This window comes from Fulvia fulva, chromosome 4 (genome assembly GCF_020509005.1).
Source record: "Fulvia fulva chromosome 4, complete sequence".
Taxonomy (NCBI): Eukaryota; Fungi; Ascomycota; class Dothideomycetes; order Mycosphaerellales; family Mycosphaerellaceae; genus Fulvia; species Fulvia fulva.
The window spans coordinates 446970-463995 of NC_063015.1; the positions used below are offsets into that span (position 1 = coordinate 446970).

Consider the following 17026-nt stretch of genomic DNA (forward strand, 5'->3'; position numbering starts at 1 on the left):
GACTAGCTACATCGAGCTGAGGAGTTCGATATTGACCAGTAGGACCTGCCCTTTGGTCACCGATCTCGCACTCCCAGGTCCTCACCGGCGACTTACACACAGTCCTTAGGGCCTTGGGATTTCTCAAAATAACCCATCCTGATCTCTGAGCTCAAAGTTTCTACGATATGCCTCCGGATCACTTGGCATCACCTCTCCCGCCCGAGGCGTTCTATTCCTAAGCCACGCCTCCGGCGTGATAGTACAATTACTATCCTGCGATCCTTGACGAACAGGCTCGCCAGGGACTCCAAACCAGCCCGGGTCTCGAGCTGGACGAGGAGGTGCGATCTTTGGAGCTTTCTCGGCTACCGGAAGTGCAGAGATCGTCTCGGGAGGTCCTGCCTCAGGCTTCTTGGGAAGGGTGTTAGTCTTGCAGAAGTCCTTACCTGCGCTGATGCCGCCACTGACGACTTCACGAACGGAGCGAGACTTTCGCATGCCGATGTCGATGAACTGGCCTTCGGCGAGGGCGCTTTGATGGGCGAGGTAAGCTTGTGCTGCCATTGCAATGGACTCTGCTCGAGGTGCTGGCTGGTTGTGGAACGAGTTGCCTCTGCTGTAGCTGGGACAGCTTGAGGACGCCATGCGGGCTTTTGCCTGGAGCGAAGATGTATTGGGCTTGGGGGAGCTCGGGATTCTGACTGGTGATACTACTCGCGACTCCTGTGTTGGCTCAAGAATGATCGAATCTCAATTACCAGAATTGAGTCTCGGACAGTACGCTTGGTTGGAACAGGTGGAGCGGTATGCAGACGCAAGACTTGGAACAGCAGGAGGTTTGAAGTAATTGGAGGCGATGCGGTGGAACAAAGAGCGCACCACTTCTTGGTCTTGAGGACAAGCCATTGTCATCGAGCAACGTTTCTGAACAAGGTCGGAGCACAAGGACGCCCACCAGGCATTCTCCTGCTACGATGTGGCTGGATTTCACTCAACGTCTGTCCACGCCTTCGAGAATGCCTTGATGGTAAGTCTGTGGCTCATTTGTGGCTAGATGCTCCAAAGTCGTTCTTCGTCAACCGGATGTAACCTCTTCCAATTCTGGAGACTTACTTGCGGAAGCCTTTGTCCAGCTGTGAAATCCCAACGCTTACCGTTTGTAGGAAGCCGGTGGATTACACTAAAGCGTGCATCAACACCATCGAGCCAAACCGTGTTGATGATTCTTAATACGAGCCCCCGCGGCCTGTCTGCTCGTTCTGTATTAACGATGACTCACAGCCGTCCACTTTGATCGGGTTCACCTTGCGACTGCTGTTGCTTTCGCTTGCTTCTAAAGTCGACTTCTCTCTGACTGAACGCCTCCTGCACACTACAGCCCAGATCTTGGAATACAGCTATCAGATACTGCCGTCTTCTTCAATGCAGTACCCACAGCAATCTTCTGCACTACATGATCCAGTCATGAAAGGAGACCAAGCGGAACTATCAGCAGCTCTAGGCAGCAGTCATGACATTGAGGAGAGATCGAGATCCATGACCCCTCTTCAATCGGCTGCGCATTCTGGCCACTATGATCTTTTGATCTTGCTAATCACAGGCGGAGCAAATGTCAATGCGGCGCCTTCAGAGTTCGGGTGTGCACTTCAGGCCACGATATCGTCGGTGTTGTATGGTAGTGTCCCGGACAAACTGGGACTCAGAACGGGAGAACAGATGAGCAACAAACGAGCCGCCCAACTGGAAGCTGTGACCTTTCTTCTGGAGCATGGAGCGGATTCTAACGCCTCCGGTGGAGAGTTCGGGAGTCCAGTCGCCGCTGCAGCGGCGTTTGGTAGTCCAGACATCGTGAAGCTTCTTCTCGCAAGTGGTGCTAGTCCAGATGCTCCTGGGGGAAGACTTGGGTGTGCACTGCAGGCTACTTGCGCACGAGGCGGAATGCCTGTAGAGTGGTGCGTCAGCCTTGCTCAGCCTGAGGACTATACGGAGATGCTGGAACTTCTTCTACAGCATGGATCGCAGCTGAATCGTGTCGGCGGGATCTATGGTACTGCTTTGGAAGCGGCAGCTTTTCTTGGTGATATGAGCACAGTCTCTAGACTGCTGGAAGAAGGCGCTGATGTCAACATACGAGCTGGCAAATATGGGTCAGCATTAGGTGCCGCTGCCGATCAAGGGCATATAGGAGTGGTGGAAAAATTGTTAGAGGCTGGTGCTCGCGCGAATGCCGGCGCTGCAGTTCATCCTAACGATGACTGGGTCAAGTGGAAGCCGGAGCCCATATCGTCCTTGTTCCTGAAGTATGGAGCACCATTACCGAGCGCTACCGTTCCCGTAGAGGAGCGAAACATACTCGAGCCCGAGAGCCCAGCTACATTGGCCCTTCGGAATGGTCATCACGACATCGCGCGTACGTTGTCGACCGAGGGTGTTTAGACTGTTAGACAAAAGCAATAACACCGACAAACAAAGCGAATTAAGATGCTCCAGGAAAGATTTCGGACTGCATTATGCGCGCCGGGAGCACACTTGATCTCACGCCGGACGGAACAGCAGGGCAGACTAACGCAAATGGACCATCTGATTCAAAAGTACACGTGGAACCGAATACATGTGGATGGACGGTATGTTACAGGATAACTTATATTCGTACATGTCTATCAAAACTCCTCCCAAAACTCTCAAACACCTTAACGCCCGAACGCCACTATCAAAGGACTTTTCGCCGAACTTATTGTCTTACATCAAGTGATCGCATCCTCTCGCAAAGCCTGAACTTTCAACGAGGCTGGTACCCCGCTGGTGCTGGCACGAGGTGCTTGCCGTGCGGATTGTCTGCCTTGACCGCGGCAGCTGCTTCCTTTGTTACGATCTTCTCCTGCACTGCGATAGTGAGAGGGATCATCCCAGACGGCCACTCGAAACTGCTCTCTGGAGAGTCTGGAACAGGCTTATCGAGGTTGATCGCTCGCGGATTGACGAGCTCAGTGGCGACTGGTCTGGATGGACCCGCTACGGCCGCTACTGTGGCCTCCGTCATTGTATCCGTTGGTGACTGATCCGGTGTCTTGTCGGGTGCCGGAGCCGCCATATCCCACAGCGTCACTCTTCTGTCGTGGTTGTTCTCGAAAGTGACGTCTTTGCACGAGGGCCGACCAGAAGAGAAGCAGGATCTGTAAGTCGGCGTTGGCGTTGGATGTTCCTTATAAAGCGGCAACGGAGGGCTTGGCGGTGGTGCTTGACGTCTAGGGATGTTGACCTCTCTTCGCATCCTAGCCCTGTCGATGGTGTTGACTAGACCGCGACGGGGCACTTGGCTGAATGGGTCGGGTCTACCTTCGAGTGCAGCAAGAGCTGTCTCGTTGACGCGAAGCTCTCGGACAGTCTCTGTTGCATTTTGTTGGGATTGTGTAGCAGGTTGGTTCGCTGAAGAGTTAGCAACGGCAAAGCCGTCTACAGCAGGCCGATCTCGAGCCACAAAGACTGGTACGGTCTCGATGTTCTGGAGAGCAATAGCATCGGCGGTTGCGATCCTGGTAGATTCTTGACCGCCGATCATGCTCTGGTTGTATCCATGAGGTCTGCGTCGTCTGTTAGCTCTGATGAAATCGTTAACAGAGGCCCGAGCATTGCTTGCAGCTCTGGACGCCTTCTTACCAAGATTGTTGACGACAGGCATGACCGAGCCTGCTTTCGTGGAGCATTTGTCTCGGACGGTGTCCTTTGCTTTGACGGTCCTCTCGTACATCTTACTTAGCGCAGATTCTGTGCGCATCGGTGGCGGTGGCCCGTAGATGGGCGTTGGTCGTGCAGGCCTTGTGTAGGCGGCGCGAGCTCCAGCAACAGCTCCAGGCTGTGCATTCGAAGTGGACGCCCTCCTAGAAGGACCAGACCTTGAGTCTGAGGCTCCCACCCTGGTTGAAGATTGTCGCGAAGCGTCATTAGTCCGCATGGTCGTTCGCATGTTGGCGGCGGAAGCGGTAATGTGGCGGACGCGGTGAAAGTCCAGAGTTCTGTTCGTCTTCGAAGATGGAAGTTATGCAATCACCAGGATTGGATTTCAAAAACGATAGGCTGTGGGGAGACCTGCTGGAATGACACGAACAGGAAAAGACCAGAGGTTGCGAGATTGGAGGCATATTTAAAAGCATGCCAAGACTAAAGCCAGTGTCATTGCCTTTGTACAAAGATGACAAGGTATTGTGTGCCGGGCAATGCTTTGTTGACAAGCGACACAATGCGATTGTGAATCCGATAGCCAAATCTAGAACTTCCGACCACGAACCTGGGCAGGACAATGTGTTGGTCGCTGGTGCTCGTCTGGCACTCAATACGGCGATGTGTATACATGATGATAGTCTGCGAAATATCAGTATGGCCCTCAAGAGAGCAGAAGGATCATCGACGGGAGTATAGGATAAGATGGGACGAATTTGGGACAGAGCACCGCAAAAGATGGCAACGGAACGTTTAATATATGCGATTGCCGGTCATGTCGCGCCAGAGATTACCAAACTCTTCGCTGAATGGCAGCCACTGGCGCAGAGTGAGAATTATCACGGACCTGTCTTAAACAACACACGCCACCAACGCGAAGCACGAGACACTTCGCATCCGAGCACTTTCTCACTCCGAGACTTCGCAGCTAACGGGTAAGCCCCTCGCTATTGTCCGTCAGCTCGAAAACTGTATATGCGAGTCGTATACTCAAATCTGCAACTCCAGCGAGTGCCCAAAAGCATTGTCGAGCTGAAGTGAATGGTTCAGGTCCCTGCCCGCGCATGTGGAATGCATTGTCAGCACATAACACTCGATGAATCACACTGGCCGCCATCAAAGCCCGGCGAGTTTGTCTCTTATCCTGAGTCTTCCGTATCTCGATTTCTACCCGCTTACAACAGATCACCAATCGCAAAGCAAGACAGAACACAGCGCACAAGCCAGTAAACGTCGAACATCTCGCACACGCCCTTAGCTCGAGAGGGGCTAGAGCATCATGGCAGCGCCACCGCCACCACTACCACCACTAAACTCGGGCTCCTACCGACCGCCCGCATACGCAAAAGGCCAAACTCGGGCAAGGCCATTGGGTACGTAACGCCCCTTGCCCTCTGTATCCACAAATGCCGAATCGACCTCCAAGAGTTGAGCCGGTTGTGCTTCCACCTGGTTTCTTCCCGGCATTACCGCATGACTTCCTTGCGAGAGCGCTGGCCGTACCTGACGAATACCGTCAGCGTCGCGCCACGCTATCAGACCTTCACAGAGTGGGCGATCAATTGCGAGTTGAGATCGACCAGATCATGCGCAGCCGAGATATCACCGCATAAGCTCGCATGGAGCAGTTACGAGATGCTCGAGCCATGGAGTCACTTGTGCACATCCTCCGAGACACGACCTTCGTTTACACCATTCGCGTTGACTCCGATGAGGGGGAGCGGTCGAATGATGTGCGAAGGTTGAATGAAATCGCACCACAGATGGTTGCGAGGAGGCAGGCCACGAGTGAAAGGATGCATGCTCGGTTTCCGGAGGTAGACGTGATCTACGAAGAGATGAGTAGGGCTGCTACTCCATTTACTGTAGCTCGCCCACAGGTTTAGGAGTTCGACACACTGCCCACGACCTATTCCAGACATCGACGACGTGCTATTTGGAGCTATGGGTTGATGCCAGGACGAGGTATCTAAAGGGGCTGGCGGCTAGCGTTAGGAGTTCAGGGGTTTGCTTTGAGATTAGATTGTCATGTATGGATATTCTGATTTGCAACGTGTATGTGATAGATTAACTTCAACGTGCCCGCACCAAATTGCTGCGGGAAGCTTTGCCCTACAGTGTGCCTTTCACAGTAAGGACTCTACTTAACCGTCAAGGATATAATGACGGCGTGATCATACTTCGTAGAGCTCATAGTTTCTATGCCTAGCTGCAGCCCGCCAACAGGATCGCGCGATGTGCTCTGTTGTACAATTGCGAAGCGCTCAGCAGCAACCCGGTCACGCTGATCAAAGGCACGATTGAGCCACTCACCGTGAGAGAAGTCTGAGATTGGCTTAAATCTAGCAGCAAGCATCCTGTTTACCGAAACACAACTACAGTAAAAGATGTACGCCGTTCGTCACTATGGAAGTGTTCAGAGCGCGGGAAAGAGGCAGAGGGACTCGGGAGCGAAAAAATTGAAGGATAAGTATCATTGAAGAATGTCACAATCAAGTCAAGTATGTTACTCACAATATTGTATCAACAGAAGCGCTGCTCATGTTCCAGGCCCATCAGAACAGTCTCAGTCTCCGTTCGGGACACATCGTTCATCGCTATCGGAAGTCGGTCGTCGGCGAAGGCTCGACGCCCAGTCTCCTCGCCTCGTGATATGCGTGCATCTTGGCCTTAGCCCTTTCCACGTTCTCGTCGCCATCGAGCCGCTCTTCCCTACCGTAGTGCGATGCCATCGTGTGCGGGTCAACCCGCTCCTTGATGTGGAGGCTGGTATGACCAGCACGGACAAAGGTGTCAATGACGGGTTCTCGGTCGTAGTCGTCGTCCGGGTCGTAGGTGAGCTGAACACGGTCCTGGAGTCGGTCGATTTCGTATTGAACCGATGGACTGTGCAGAGGTTCTGACATCTCGGAATGCTCGGACGGCACTGGCTTTCGAGGGATGGTGTATGCCGCAGCTCGCTCTGCTCGGTGTTCTGGGCAGGGGCACTTCCGCTCATCTGTCGGAGGCGGAGGTGGCGGACGAGTTGGTGATGGCATGAAGTCGGTCCAAAGCGTGTCTCTCCTCGGATCGCCTACTACTCGTATAGGTGCTTGGGATGTAGGAGGTGCAGGGACTGGAGCAGTTGGAGTTGTCTTGTGAGTATTCGAAGCTGTGTTCGAAGTGCCACTGCTCGATGCACTTGATGCAGTGAGCTTGCTGAGCCCGAGAATTCGTCTTCGTCGAGCTGGAGCTGGTGGCGTGACATTGACTTTGATGGGACGCTGAGCTTGTATGCCGTCAATCGCAGGCGCGTTATCAACCCTTGCCTTGAGCTGTGCTTGAGCTTCGGCAAGGCTGATGATCTTGACACCGTTGGCCATCACTCCAGTAACCCGCATGTCGGGCAAGGCTGGAAGTGGCTTGTCAACTTTCAGTACTGGCGGCTCTGAAGACGGCTCAGCTTCTCCTGATACTGGCTTCTCTTTCTTAACAATCTTGAGCGGCGATGGCTTAATGCTAAGATGTTGGTAAGATTCCCAGTAAGCCTCGTTCGACCAATACTCTTTCCAGTAACCGGGATTACTGTGTGGTGGGCTGTGATCGGGTTGCGACTCGACTGAATTGATGGTCAGGGCATCATGAGGGTAGTGTACGGAGGCTTCTTGAGTGGGTTCTTCGGGGTCGGCCTCGTACATCATGTTCGCCCGATACTTCTGCCAGTAACGAGAATCGTTCCGTGTTGGATACTGTGCAGGCTGAGGTTGGACTGGTGCAACATCGAGGTCATCGTCAGGGGATCGTATCGACGGCTTTGGAGAAGTTGGCTCTGATGTTGCCACGATTGGCGATCGACATGGGCTTTCTTCTTGGTCAGACTCCGAATCTGACTCCTCCCACCATTGTCTGCCATCGAAGTTGTCATCGTCGCGGCCTCGTTGACGAAGCCATTGGGCAGCATTTTGGACGGTGTTCGTCGTCCGGGACTCTGGTGGTGTGTCAACCCGACCAGCAGGTTGACTTTGAGGCGTGGCGTTGAAAGTGTTCTGCATATTGTCGTTGGAAGCCTCTGTCGATGGTCTTGATGACTTTCTAGTAGCAGCGTATTCTGATCAGTAGACTGAGCAGTAGGCTGTAAAGAGATGCGATTGTCGGAACACTGGAAACCTCTGCAGGCAGAGAGAAGAGTTGCCATTTTATGGGAACCAAGAACACATAACACATTGTGTCGTGGTCCTCCTTCACCGACAAGGTCATTGTTAGAAGTGAATTGCCATGATGAAGTTCATTCGCCTTTGTTGTACCTTGGTGCAGGACCGGGTATCCAATTGCGAACAATGCCATTGATGAGCATTGGCGAAGGCCTTCACAAGTCTGATATGCCGCTGAGAAGGTGGCCTTACGGCGGCGTAGGTGGCAAGAATGTCGAACAGAGGTTGAACGAAGTACTTCAAATGCTCTATCAGCGAGCAAAGCTAACCGTGTATACTGATTTGGTGTTGTGTATATATCGAACCAAGTGTGCAGAACCCAAAGCAGGCGGGCAATGAAGCCGCCGCAGCAAAGATAAACGACGATATGTAGCTGGGATGTCGAGACAACGAAGTCGGCCGTACATCCTACTCGCCCAAGGCTGCATTGGTCCTTACGTTCGCTTCGCGATCATGGTGCAGAGAGTGGTCGTATAGGCGTGAGTTCATTGAAGACGTTGGACGTCTCAAGTCTGTGTGGCCGCCACTGTCCGTCTTCTCTATCTTCTGTTGGTCCTGACTTCCGACGGAGGCCTCGGAGCGCCCTTGCAGATTCCGTGGTAGGCGGTGGCATCGATGATGGTCGCGGGCCATGCGTTTGCATTGCATGTGAATGAACGGAGTTGTGCCTTGAGAACGAGGTGTTTCGCTGCAGAGTCCTGCAGTTGCTGACGAGTTTCGTACGCCGTCCCAGGTCAGGTTTTCGAACCCAGTCAAGTAGTAATCCAGTGCCTGTGAGTCCGACATGCAACAAAGTTTCTTGATCTCTCCGGAGTTTCGTGAGGAGTGTCCTTGGTCGAAGCGACATCGCGCGTAGAAGGCCCAACCGTGCTAAGCAAGAGAATCTTTGCTTTCTCGATACGGGCCTGTTGTTTCTCGCGCTTTGAGGTACGCAGGTTGTACAACTGAACATTGACGTCTTCTTGAAATGGCTGTCATTTACTGAGACTCTGCTTGAGCAGCCACTGAAGGCATCGGCTTGACCGGCCAAGGAGCCTCGTCCTCAGACTCGGCTCCTCTTCCAGCGGCTGTAGCTTATCTCCCACCTTGATGGCAGTCTTGCAGTCCATGCGAGGAGAGGGAGCCGAGAGGTCGAACTCGAGGCCAGAAGGTGAAGCATCTTTGAACTTCTGAGACCGATGCCCGGAATGAGAGGTTGCAGGTGTGTGGATGACTTTGGCAGGCGTCTTCCATGGTGTGTTGGGCGATGATTGTCGCTCATCGTCGCCTCCGCCATCTCCTGGGACATGGGTTCCATATCAGGAGAAGCAGATGGGATGTGCATAGGCGAGGAGCCGGAGACGCAATAGTAGAGGTCAACGGTCTTTGGCCTGGAGTGCATCGGCGGCGGCGGCGGTGCTGACGCCTTCGTTGGTTGAGTGGCGTTTGTTAGATGCGTCGATCACATCGTCATCTAGCGCATCTTTAGCCATTCTCTCCCTGGGAGCCAACGCACCGAGATTCGATGCTGATCCAGACCGCGGCAGAGCGGAAGCGACGGCGACATCCTAAGATGTCGAAGGAGTTGGTGCGACTCTTATCCTCCTTGAACGAGGGAGTAGTGGTCGACGGTGTATACTGGTATTGTTGTGTGGATATATATCTAGGAAAAAACCATCGGCGGCAGTGCTGTTGGATGGCGTCAGTGCTTGGTGACTTTCTCGTCATGAGCCGTAGCGACTTTCTCAAGACCAGTGATGTCGATGCCATGAGCCGCAGTGGTCGTCTTCAGGCCATTGATGTCTGAGCCATGGCCCGTGGTGATCTTCTATGGAGTGTTGACGCCAGTCTTGAGACCGTTGATGTCAGAGCCATGAATCGCGGAAGTCTTCTTGAGAGTACTAATCTCGGAGCCATGAGCCGCGGTGATCTTCTCGAGGCCATTAATGTCCAGGTCGTGTACTTTGAGCTTCCGACCAGGATGTACTGTTGTTGGGGATCTGGCTGGGCCGAAGGAAGAGTTCCAGGGTTGTACTGCCCAAGCTCATGCCCGTGCTGGAGTTGCGAAGGGTCAGGGAAGTGCTGGAGGTCGGAGAAATCGTGGCAGACGCAGGAGTGATGTTTGCAGGAAAGCTGATCAGGTCCTGCTGGATCACGGCAAACGCCTGGGTGATATCCGCCGGCAACATGTTGAGGTCCTGCTGGGTGTCGGTATCTTGGCCAGCGTCGGGCGAGATGGCAGCAGCGGGCGTTGGCGAGGGTACTTCCTGTAATGGACTTTCTCTGAAAGCTGGCGGGAGATTCTTTCAGATCCTTGATCCTTGCTGTGTACTCGGTAGCGCATCGATTTCAGGATTTTCCGGTGTATATACTTTGGTGTTGTGTATAGTATATAGAAGCTGACCGAAAAACAGAAACCAAGGAGAGGTACGTTGGGGATATTGGAGTATAAGGAGGAAAATCACAGGGAGGAAGATAGGTGGGAAGGAGAAGAGAGAACGTGGTGAAGGGTCGGAGGGTCGTGATCTGTCAGTAAACTGATCGAGCCTCACCACAGGGGCTCGGGCTGTCAACGTCGTGCGGATTGCCTTGCTGGCTCGTGCGTTGTCCGTGGTTACGTCTCAGCTCCCATGACTGCCGGCACAAGGACGACGGACAGAGGAGTTGCGTATCGGTGACTGGACGTGGAAATTGCGGTCTGCTGCTATCCGTAAAGTGAAGCTCACTGTGCTCAGATCACTGGCTTTGTGTAACACAGGGGGCCATTGTGCCTACGGGGACCGCTGAAAATCTGCTCGTCAACAAAGAGAACCCACTCAATTGAAGCAGCCATTCGCATGACCATGTATACCTAGTCTGACACCGCCGTGGCCTTCCCTCCAGCGCCTTTGGAAGCTCGCATCTGTTACACCCCCCCGCCGCTGAATTTCGGCCAGGGTATCGGGTCCATGCTTCCACTCGTCTCAACCTGCCTCATCTACGCCAACTTCTTCTCCGCCTGCTTCTCCAGCTCGTGCGCATTCGCTCCCGCCCTCCAGATCCGTGCAATACCCGCCGTCAGACCGACATCATTGGTCTCAAACTCGTAGTAACCCCAGCCGACCACGACGAGGGCGAGCACGTTGGCCCATTCGAAGACTTTGCGCCAGGTCTTGGCGCGCCATGTGGGGATGTAGTCGATGATGACGGATCTGTCGGATGATGTTAGACAGAGACTACGAGTGTGCGGTCTTGTATTGTGCATACTGGAAGCCGATGTATGTGTGGATAAGGGTAAGGCCGATTAGTGTGCCATCTAGCAGAGGGTTCAAGGCACCTGCTGCGAAGGGGGCGATTGTCACTGGGATGAGGGCTGCGGAGACGAGTCTGGTTGTATCATATCCTCAGCCAATGTTTCCACCAAAAGTCATGTTGCTATGCATTGCCCACCTCTCCATAGTCCAGTGGTAGCTCCCATGCGAGGGATGCGGCTCCGGCACTCTCGCAGGTTCATTGACATTGCCATTGATGACCTGCGGCAGAGGTGGGAGGATGGGTCGTCTCGCTGAGGTCTGGAAGGCTGCTCGTTGCGCGGTCCATGTCGGTCGGGTTTGCGCATTGAATTGAGATCGGACGGTGGGGGTCGAGTATGCGCGCTTCGCTGGTGCTGCTGCTGCCGCTACCTGGCGCAGGATCGAAGGTCGGAAGGAGGTGGCCATGGCGAGGAATCCTTGGGGGTGGTGAGCGAGGTGAGCGAGGTGAGGAGGAGGAGGAGGAGGAGGAGGATGTTCGCTGTCGTCAATGACCTCTCCAACTGCACCCGGGAATAACTCCCTCGGTCCAAACGATCGACTGGTCAGCCTTGTGAATCGTTTGATTGGTTCCTTGAGCGAGAGATGCAGCACGTTTTGGCAGTGAGGCATTCGAGGTTTGATGTACCACATGACATACAGACTACACCACTACAGAGGAATGCTTACTATACGCCGATTCAACAAGACAGCATGCCGCCCGTGTGAGGCTCTCGTAGCGGTTGTATATGTGGAGTCTCGTTCCATCGTTGCATACAGTCCCACTACTTCCCTCGACGAACTTGTTCCTCACTCTCCCGAAGCTTGGCAGATCTCGGAAGTTTGAAGGTGTAGGACAACAGCACCAGATCGCCAGCAGCTATCGCAACGAGACCCTCCCCACCCACACACTCCACCCGGTCATGGCATCTCGAAGGCTTGCGCTGAGCCTGCAGCAAGGCCTCCGCGCCCAGCGCGCCATCAACGCCGTCAAGCCCAGCATCACCCGACGCGCTCTGGCAACTCCTGTTAGCCATGCCTCCACCACCGAGAGCACTACCTTGAGCAACGGCTTCACTGTATGTAGCCGTTGACGACTGATACCACCTGTAGGAGATGGACAAGACTGATATGAACACGATAGATCGCCACCGAGCACTCCCCCTTCGCGCAAACATCGACAGTCGGCGTCTGGATCGATGCTGGCTCGCGCGCCGAGACCGACAAGACCAATGGAACCGCCCACTTCCTCGAGCATCTCGCCTTCAAGGGCACCCAGCGCCGCAGCCAGAGCCAGCTCGAACTCGAGATCGAGAACATGGGAGGCCACCTCAACGCATACACGTCCCGCGAGAACACCGTCTACTACGCAAAGAGCTTCAACAGCGACGTCCCCAACACCGTCGACATCCTCGCCGACATCCTGCAGAACAGCAAACTCGAGAACTCGGCCATCGAGCGCGAACGTGATGTCATCCTCAGGGAGCAGGAAGAGGTGGACAAGCAGCTGGAAGAGGTTGTCTTCGACCACTTGCACGCAACCGCCTTCCAGAACCAGGCACTCGGCCGCACCATCCTGGGACCAAAGGAGAACATCCAGAGCATCTCGCGCAACGACCTCGCGAACTACATCAAGACCAACTACACCGCAGACCGCATGGTCTTGGTTGGTGCCGGTGGTGTGCCACACGAGCAGCTTGTGCAGCTCGCCGAGAAGTACTTCTCCAACATTCCAGCATGCAACCCAAACGCGCAGGACAACGCCTACGTGCGCGGTCTTGACAGCAAGCCAGACTTTGTTGGATCGGAGGTCCGGATAAGAGACGATACAATGCCAACCGCCAACATTGCCATCGCAGTTGAGGGTGTCAGCTGGAAGGACGATGACTACTTCACTGCGCTCGTCACACAGGCCATCGTGGGCAACTGGGACCGCTCCATGGGCAACTCGCCATACCTCGGCTCCAAGCTTTCAACCTTCATCCACGACCACAAGCTCGCCAACTCCTTCATGTCCTTCTCGACATCATATTCCGACACTGGTCTCTGGGGTATCTACCTCGTAACCGACGCCGTCACCCGCATCGACGACCTTGTCCACTTCACCCTCCGCGAATGGTCCCGCCTATCTTTCCACGTCACCGAGGCCGAAGTCGAGCGTGCCAAGCAGCAGCTCAAGGCCAGCATCCTCCTCTCCCTCGACGGCACCACCTCCGTCGCAGAGGACATTGGCAGACAAATCATCACCACCGGCCGCCGCCTCGCACCAGAAGAGGTCGAGCGAGTAGTCGGTGCCATCTCCGCATCAGACGTCATGAACTTTGCCCAGAAGAAGCTCTGGGATCGCGATATTGCCGTGTCGGCCGTTGGACAAATCGAGGGTCTCCTCGACTATGCCAGAATCCGAGGCGATATGAGCAGGAATCTGTCATAGATGATGAAGCGAAGCGAGAGCGTGGTGTTGGAATGAATGCTGACTGGACTGGAATGGGGGTACGACTACAAAAGGAGAAACACAGTGTAATCTCATAGAAGACCTTGCCCCGAGCATCATGAGTTTGCGCTTCTTCGATAGGCAGAGCGTAGATTTCTTGTGTATGTTTAGCCTTTGTGAGCTTTTTGATCTTTTCCATCCCCCTTCCTACTGTTTGTGTCTTGACATCGTCATTGCACCATTCGTACGGTATGATATGCCGGCAACTCGGACGAGCACATACGAGCTGACATCCACATCGTCACTTTATCCGACCTTCTACCACTTCTCTGACGGACCTCTCCCGGAAAGCGCACGATCTTCCAAGGGCAGTGACGTCGTTGCTGGCACTGGACCTTTTCACAACATCTTCACTGCTACGGGATGTTGGAAGTTGGAGCACACGGTTTGATGCACCATGAGACAGCTTTCTCCTCTACGCCACGCCCACGTTACACATGGCCCAGCCACATGATATAAAGACGGGCTCGCGCGCAATCTATCCGCGGCCGACTTACCCGCACGAAACGCGTATCGAAGTGATACCCTGGTCTATAAATCATCTCGCGAGATTGAACCGGATCCTGTTATCCACCAAATGGTGGCAGAATAGAAACTTGACGACGTCGCTGGTCGGATTTTGAGAAAATGTGGCTTGCAAACGCTGCAATGGGCTCCACCTCCACGTACCTTACGTGTGGTCAGGCTGGAGGGGTTGAGTACAATTGGGTAAAAAGGACCTGCTTTGTTGTGAGGATTGGATGTTTGTTTGTTTTTTCGATATTTGTTGGGGAGAGGTTCTGTCTATCGTTTTTGCTAGCAAGCTCTTTCGTCCAGACCTTGCGTGCTTTGCTCGAGCGCGACGTTCGTTCTGGAGTTTGAGTTGTGCTGGACGTTCGCTTCCTAGGATACTTCTACTCCACAATCTTCGCTGGACGACACTCCTCGACTGCGGGTGATCGGATACCAACATAATGTATTGCACAGCAGTGCTGTCGCTTGCGCTCGGCGTCGCAGCGCAGCAGTTTGCTGGAGAAACGATCACGGCTTCGTTGCCTGCTGTTGATGGCGCGGAGTTGGCATACTTCAAGATCAATGACCAGAGCGGCGCGAACGAGAATTTGACATTGATCAACTACTACGGACTTGGGAGTAGTGGGCAAAGGATCGATCCGAAGAATGTCCAGAGGGCTGTTGTTACGATACATGGACTGCTTCGTGATCCTGATGCATACTTTACAGACGTACGTGTTGCCTCCCACCTGCCTTCACCACCCACTAACCTCATCCTCCCCACAGACCAAAAACGCCCTCTCCAAAGCCACCGCCAAAGACCCCACCATCAACCCCGACACCGTCGCCATAATGACCCCCTACTTCACCAACGGCGACGACAAATCCCACGGCTACCCCTGGACCGACGGCCTCTCAGCCGGCCAAGGCTCCACGACCAGCGCCCTCGTCTGGGCCGGCTCCCAATGGTCCAAGGGCGCCAATAACCAGTACCCCTGGACCTCCACCAATACTTCCTCCTTCTACGTCCTCGACCAGATCATCAAGTACTTCGACGACGCCGACACGTTCCCGAACTTGCATCAGATCGTCCTCGTAGGGCATTCCATGGGCGGACAAATGCTGCAGCGCTATGCAGCTGTGGGCGACGATTTGGGCACGAGGGTGCCGGTGACGTACTGGGTTGGAAATCCCAACTCCTACTCCTGGCTGAGTCCCGAGCGTCCTCTCAATACCACCCCCTGCACGACCTACGACGAATACGGCTCTGGCTACACCTCCTACGACTCTTACGGGAAAGGCGGCATGACCTACGGCGCTGCTCTCGTACAACAAGGCATCGAAGCAGTGAGGTCCAACTACGACTCGAAACAAATTGCCTACGCCCGCGCCCTCCGCGATCACGGCGATCATTCTAGCGGCGATGGATGTGCGCCTTATACCACCGGGAACGACAGGCACGAGAGGTTCTTCTACTTTAACCAGTGGTTCCCAGCCCGCTGCCCGGACCCGGCGAGCGCGAACTGCGATACGGTCGATCTGGTGGATGCGAGTCATGATAATGGGCAGATGTTTGGCTCTGACGCAGGGCTTGCGAGACTCTTCATCGATAATTTCTACGGCGATAACGCGAGGGCTTACGATTTTGGATACCCGAGGCAACAAAATGGAGATTCGCCGTATCCGGACCCGGCACAGTCGACAATCCCCAGCACGGCTGCGCTGTCGAACACGAATGTCTACGCGGGCAACATGACATATGCCGGCTGCTTCACGAACCAGGAGCCGGTGACACCTGCGGCGCTGCCGAATTCGATGTTCGATGATGCGGTGAACAGTATTGAGGATTGCACGAATGCGTGTAACGATAATGGGCCTAGGATTGCGGGCATGATGAATGCGACGCAGTGTCTTTGCGGGAATGCGTTGAACAAGGCGAGTGCGGTGAGCGTGGTGGATAGTGCGTGTAGATTGGCGTGTCCGAATAATGCGGAGCAGATCTGTGGAGCGGAGGAGAGGGTTAGTGTTTATAGCAATGGGGCGGTGGTGTTTGAATAAATATAGGCGAGGGGGGGGGGGTGGGGTGGCATGGAGGAATGGAGATAGATTGAGAGATAGATCATGAGAAGTGGATGTAATGTTCAATGTTCTTAACATGCCTAAGATGGAGCTTCTCTCGGTCCGCGCTTGAACGACTCCATGCCGAAGACGAAGATAAAGCAACGCTTGAAGAAGGTTATCTGAGCGAAGACGATGGAGAATATGAACATGATGGCTCACGTCGACACCTCACGTCGACACCATTTTGCCATACTTGATCAATGCAATGCTGTGATTGGGTGAGAGTAGTCGGTGCGCTAAGCAAAGCCCCGACAGCGCCCTCGGACTGTCGCCCGCTGGCGGAACCGTTGAGGAACCAACCGTTCATTCTGCGGCAACCGTTCGTGTACATCGACTATTTATGCACATTACCCATTGCTCGCAAACAACTATTGCAACAGCGCCAGCGGTTCATCAACGTCAACTATTCGCCAACATCAACCATTGATATACATCAACCATTGATATACATCAACCATTGCAATAGCATCAGCCGTTCGTCCACGGCTCATATGGCAGACCAGCATATTGCAGACGGCGTACAGAAATTGTTACTGTCCTCGCATTGCGACGGCGAAGAAGGCCGAGGAACACGACGTAGACATTGAGAAGATACTGCGGTCGTAGAGAACAAGGAGACTGTCAAGGGGATATGGCAGCGGACGATTACTACAGTACAGTAGTAGCTTCGCCGCTGAAGCTTTGCTCGCTGGCCACCGCTCCTCGCCCTTGCTCTTCATCGGGTCGCTGCAGCGGTGACACATAGCACACGACATCACAGTAGCTGCTCAATCAACAGCCTT

General features: G+C 54.1%; 8 protein-coding genes across 8 annotated transcripts; 3 read left to right on the top strand and 5 right to left on the bottom strand.

The window, feature by feature from the left end:
• Positions 1-123: 123 nt before the first annotated feature.
• CLAFUR5_03958 (uncharacterized protein) lies at positions 124-627 on the bottom strand (the record flags this gene model as incomplete). Its single annotated transcript, XM_047903106.1, has 1 exon — positions 124-627. One exon carries the CDS (start codon positions 625-627, stop codon positions 124-126), a length of 504 nt encoding a protein of 167 aa, XP_047760680.1.
• Positions 628-1446: 819 nt separating this feature from the next.
• Positions 1447-2418, top strand: CLAFUR5_03959 (Kinase D-interacting substrate; the record flags this gene model as incomplete). The annotated part of the gene is made up of 1 exon (XM_047903107.1): positions 1447-2418. One exon carries the CDS (start codon positions 1447-1449, stop codon positions 2416-2418), a length of 972 nt encoding a protein of 323 aa, XP_047760679.1.
• Positions 2419-2761: 343 nt separating this feature from the next.
• On the bottom strand, positions 2762-3946 carry CLAFUR5_03960 (uncharacterized protein; the record flags this gene model as incomplete). The annotated part of the gene is made up of 1 exon (XM_047903108.1): positions 2762-3946. The coding sequence occupies one exon, from the start codon at positions 3944-3946 to the stop codon at positions 2762-2764; it is 1185 nt and encodes a 394-aa protein (XP_047761505.1).
• Positions 3947-6296: 2350 nt separating this feature from the next.
• Positions 6297-7730, bottom strand: CLAFUR5_03961 (uncharacterized protein; the record flags this gene model as incomplete). The annotated part of the gene is made up of 1 exon (XM_047903109.1): positions 6297-7730. The coding sequence occupies one exon, from the start codon at positions 7728-7730 to the stop codon at positions 6297-6299; it is 1434 nt and encodes a 477-aa protein (XP_047761506.1).
• A 1966-nt stretch (positions 7731-9696) lies between these two features.
• On the bottom strand, positions 9697-10057 carry CLAFUR5_03962 (uncharacterized protein; the record flags this gene model as incomplete). Its single annotated transcript, XM_047903110.1, has 2 exons — positions 9697-9854; positions 9904-10057. 2 exons carry the CDS (start codon positions 10055-10057, stop codon positions 9697-9699), a joined length of 312 nt encoding a protein of 103 aa, XP_047761507.1.
• A 788-nt stretch (positions 10058-10845) lies between these two features.
• Positions 10846-11566, bottom strand: CLAFUR5_03963 (Succinate dehydrogenase [ubiquinone] cytochrome b small subunit, mitochondrial; the record flags this gene model as incomplete). Its single annotated transcript, XM_047903111.1, has 3 exons — positions 10846-11059; positions 11115-11234; positions 11298-11566. 3 exons carry the CDS (start codon positions 11564-11566, stop codon positions 10846-10848), a joined length of 603 nt encoding a protein of 200 aa, XP_047761508.1.
• Positions 11567-12060: 494 nt separating this feature from the next.
• CLAFUR5_03964 (Mitochondrial-processing peptidase subunit beta) lies at positions 12061-13571 on the top strand (the record flags this gene model as incomplete). The annotated part of the gene is made up of 2 exons (XM_047903112.1): positions 12061-12216; positions 12282-13571. The coding sequence occupies 2 exons, from the start codon at positions 12061-12063 to the stop codon at positions 13569-13571; spliced, it is 1446 nt and encodes a 481-aa protein (XP_047761509.1).
• A 1013-nt stretch (positions 13572-14584) lies between these two features.
• CLAFUR5_03965 (uncharacterized protein) lies at positions 14585-16181 on the top strand (the record flags this gene model as incomplete). Its single annotated transcript, XM_047903113.1, has 2 exons — positions 14585-14854; positions 14910-16181. The coding sequence occupies 2 exons, from the start codon at positions 14585-14587 to the stop codon at positions 16179-16181; spliced, it is 1542 nt and encodes a 513-aa protein (XP_047761510.1).
• Positions 16182-17026: the final 845 nt, after the last annotated feature.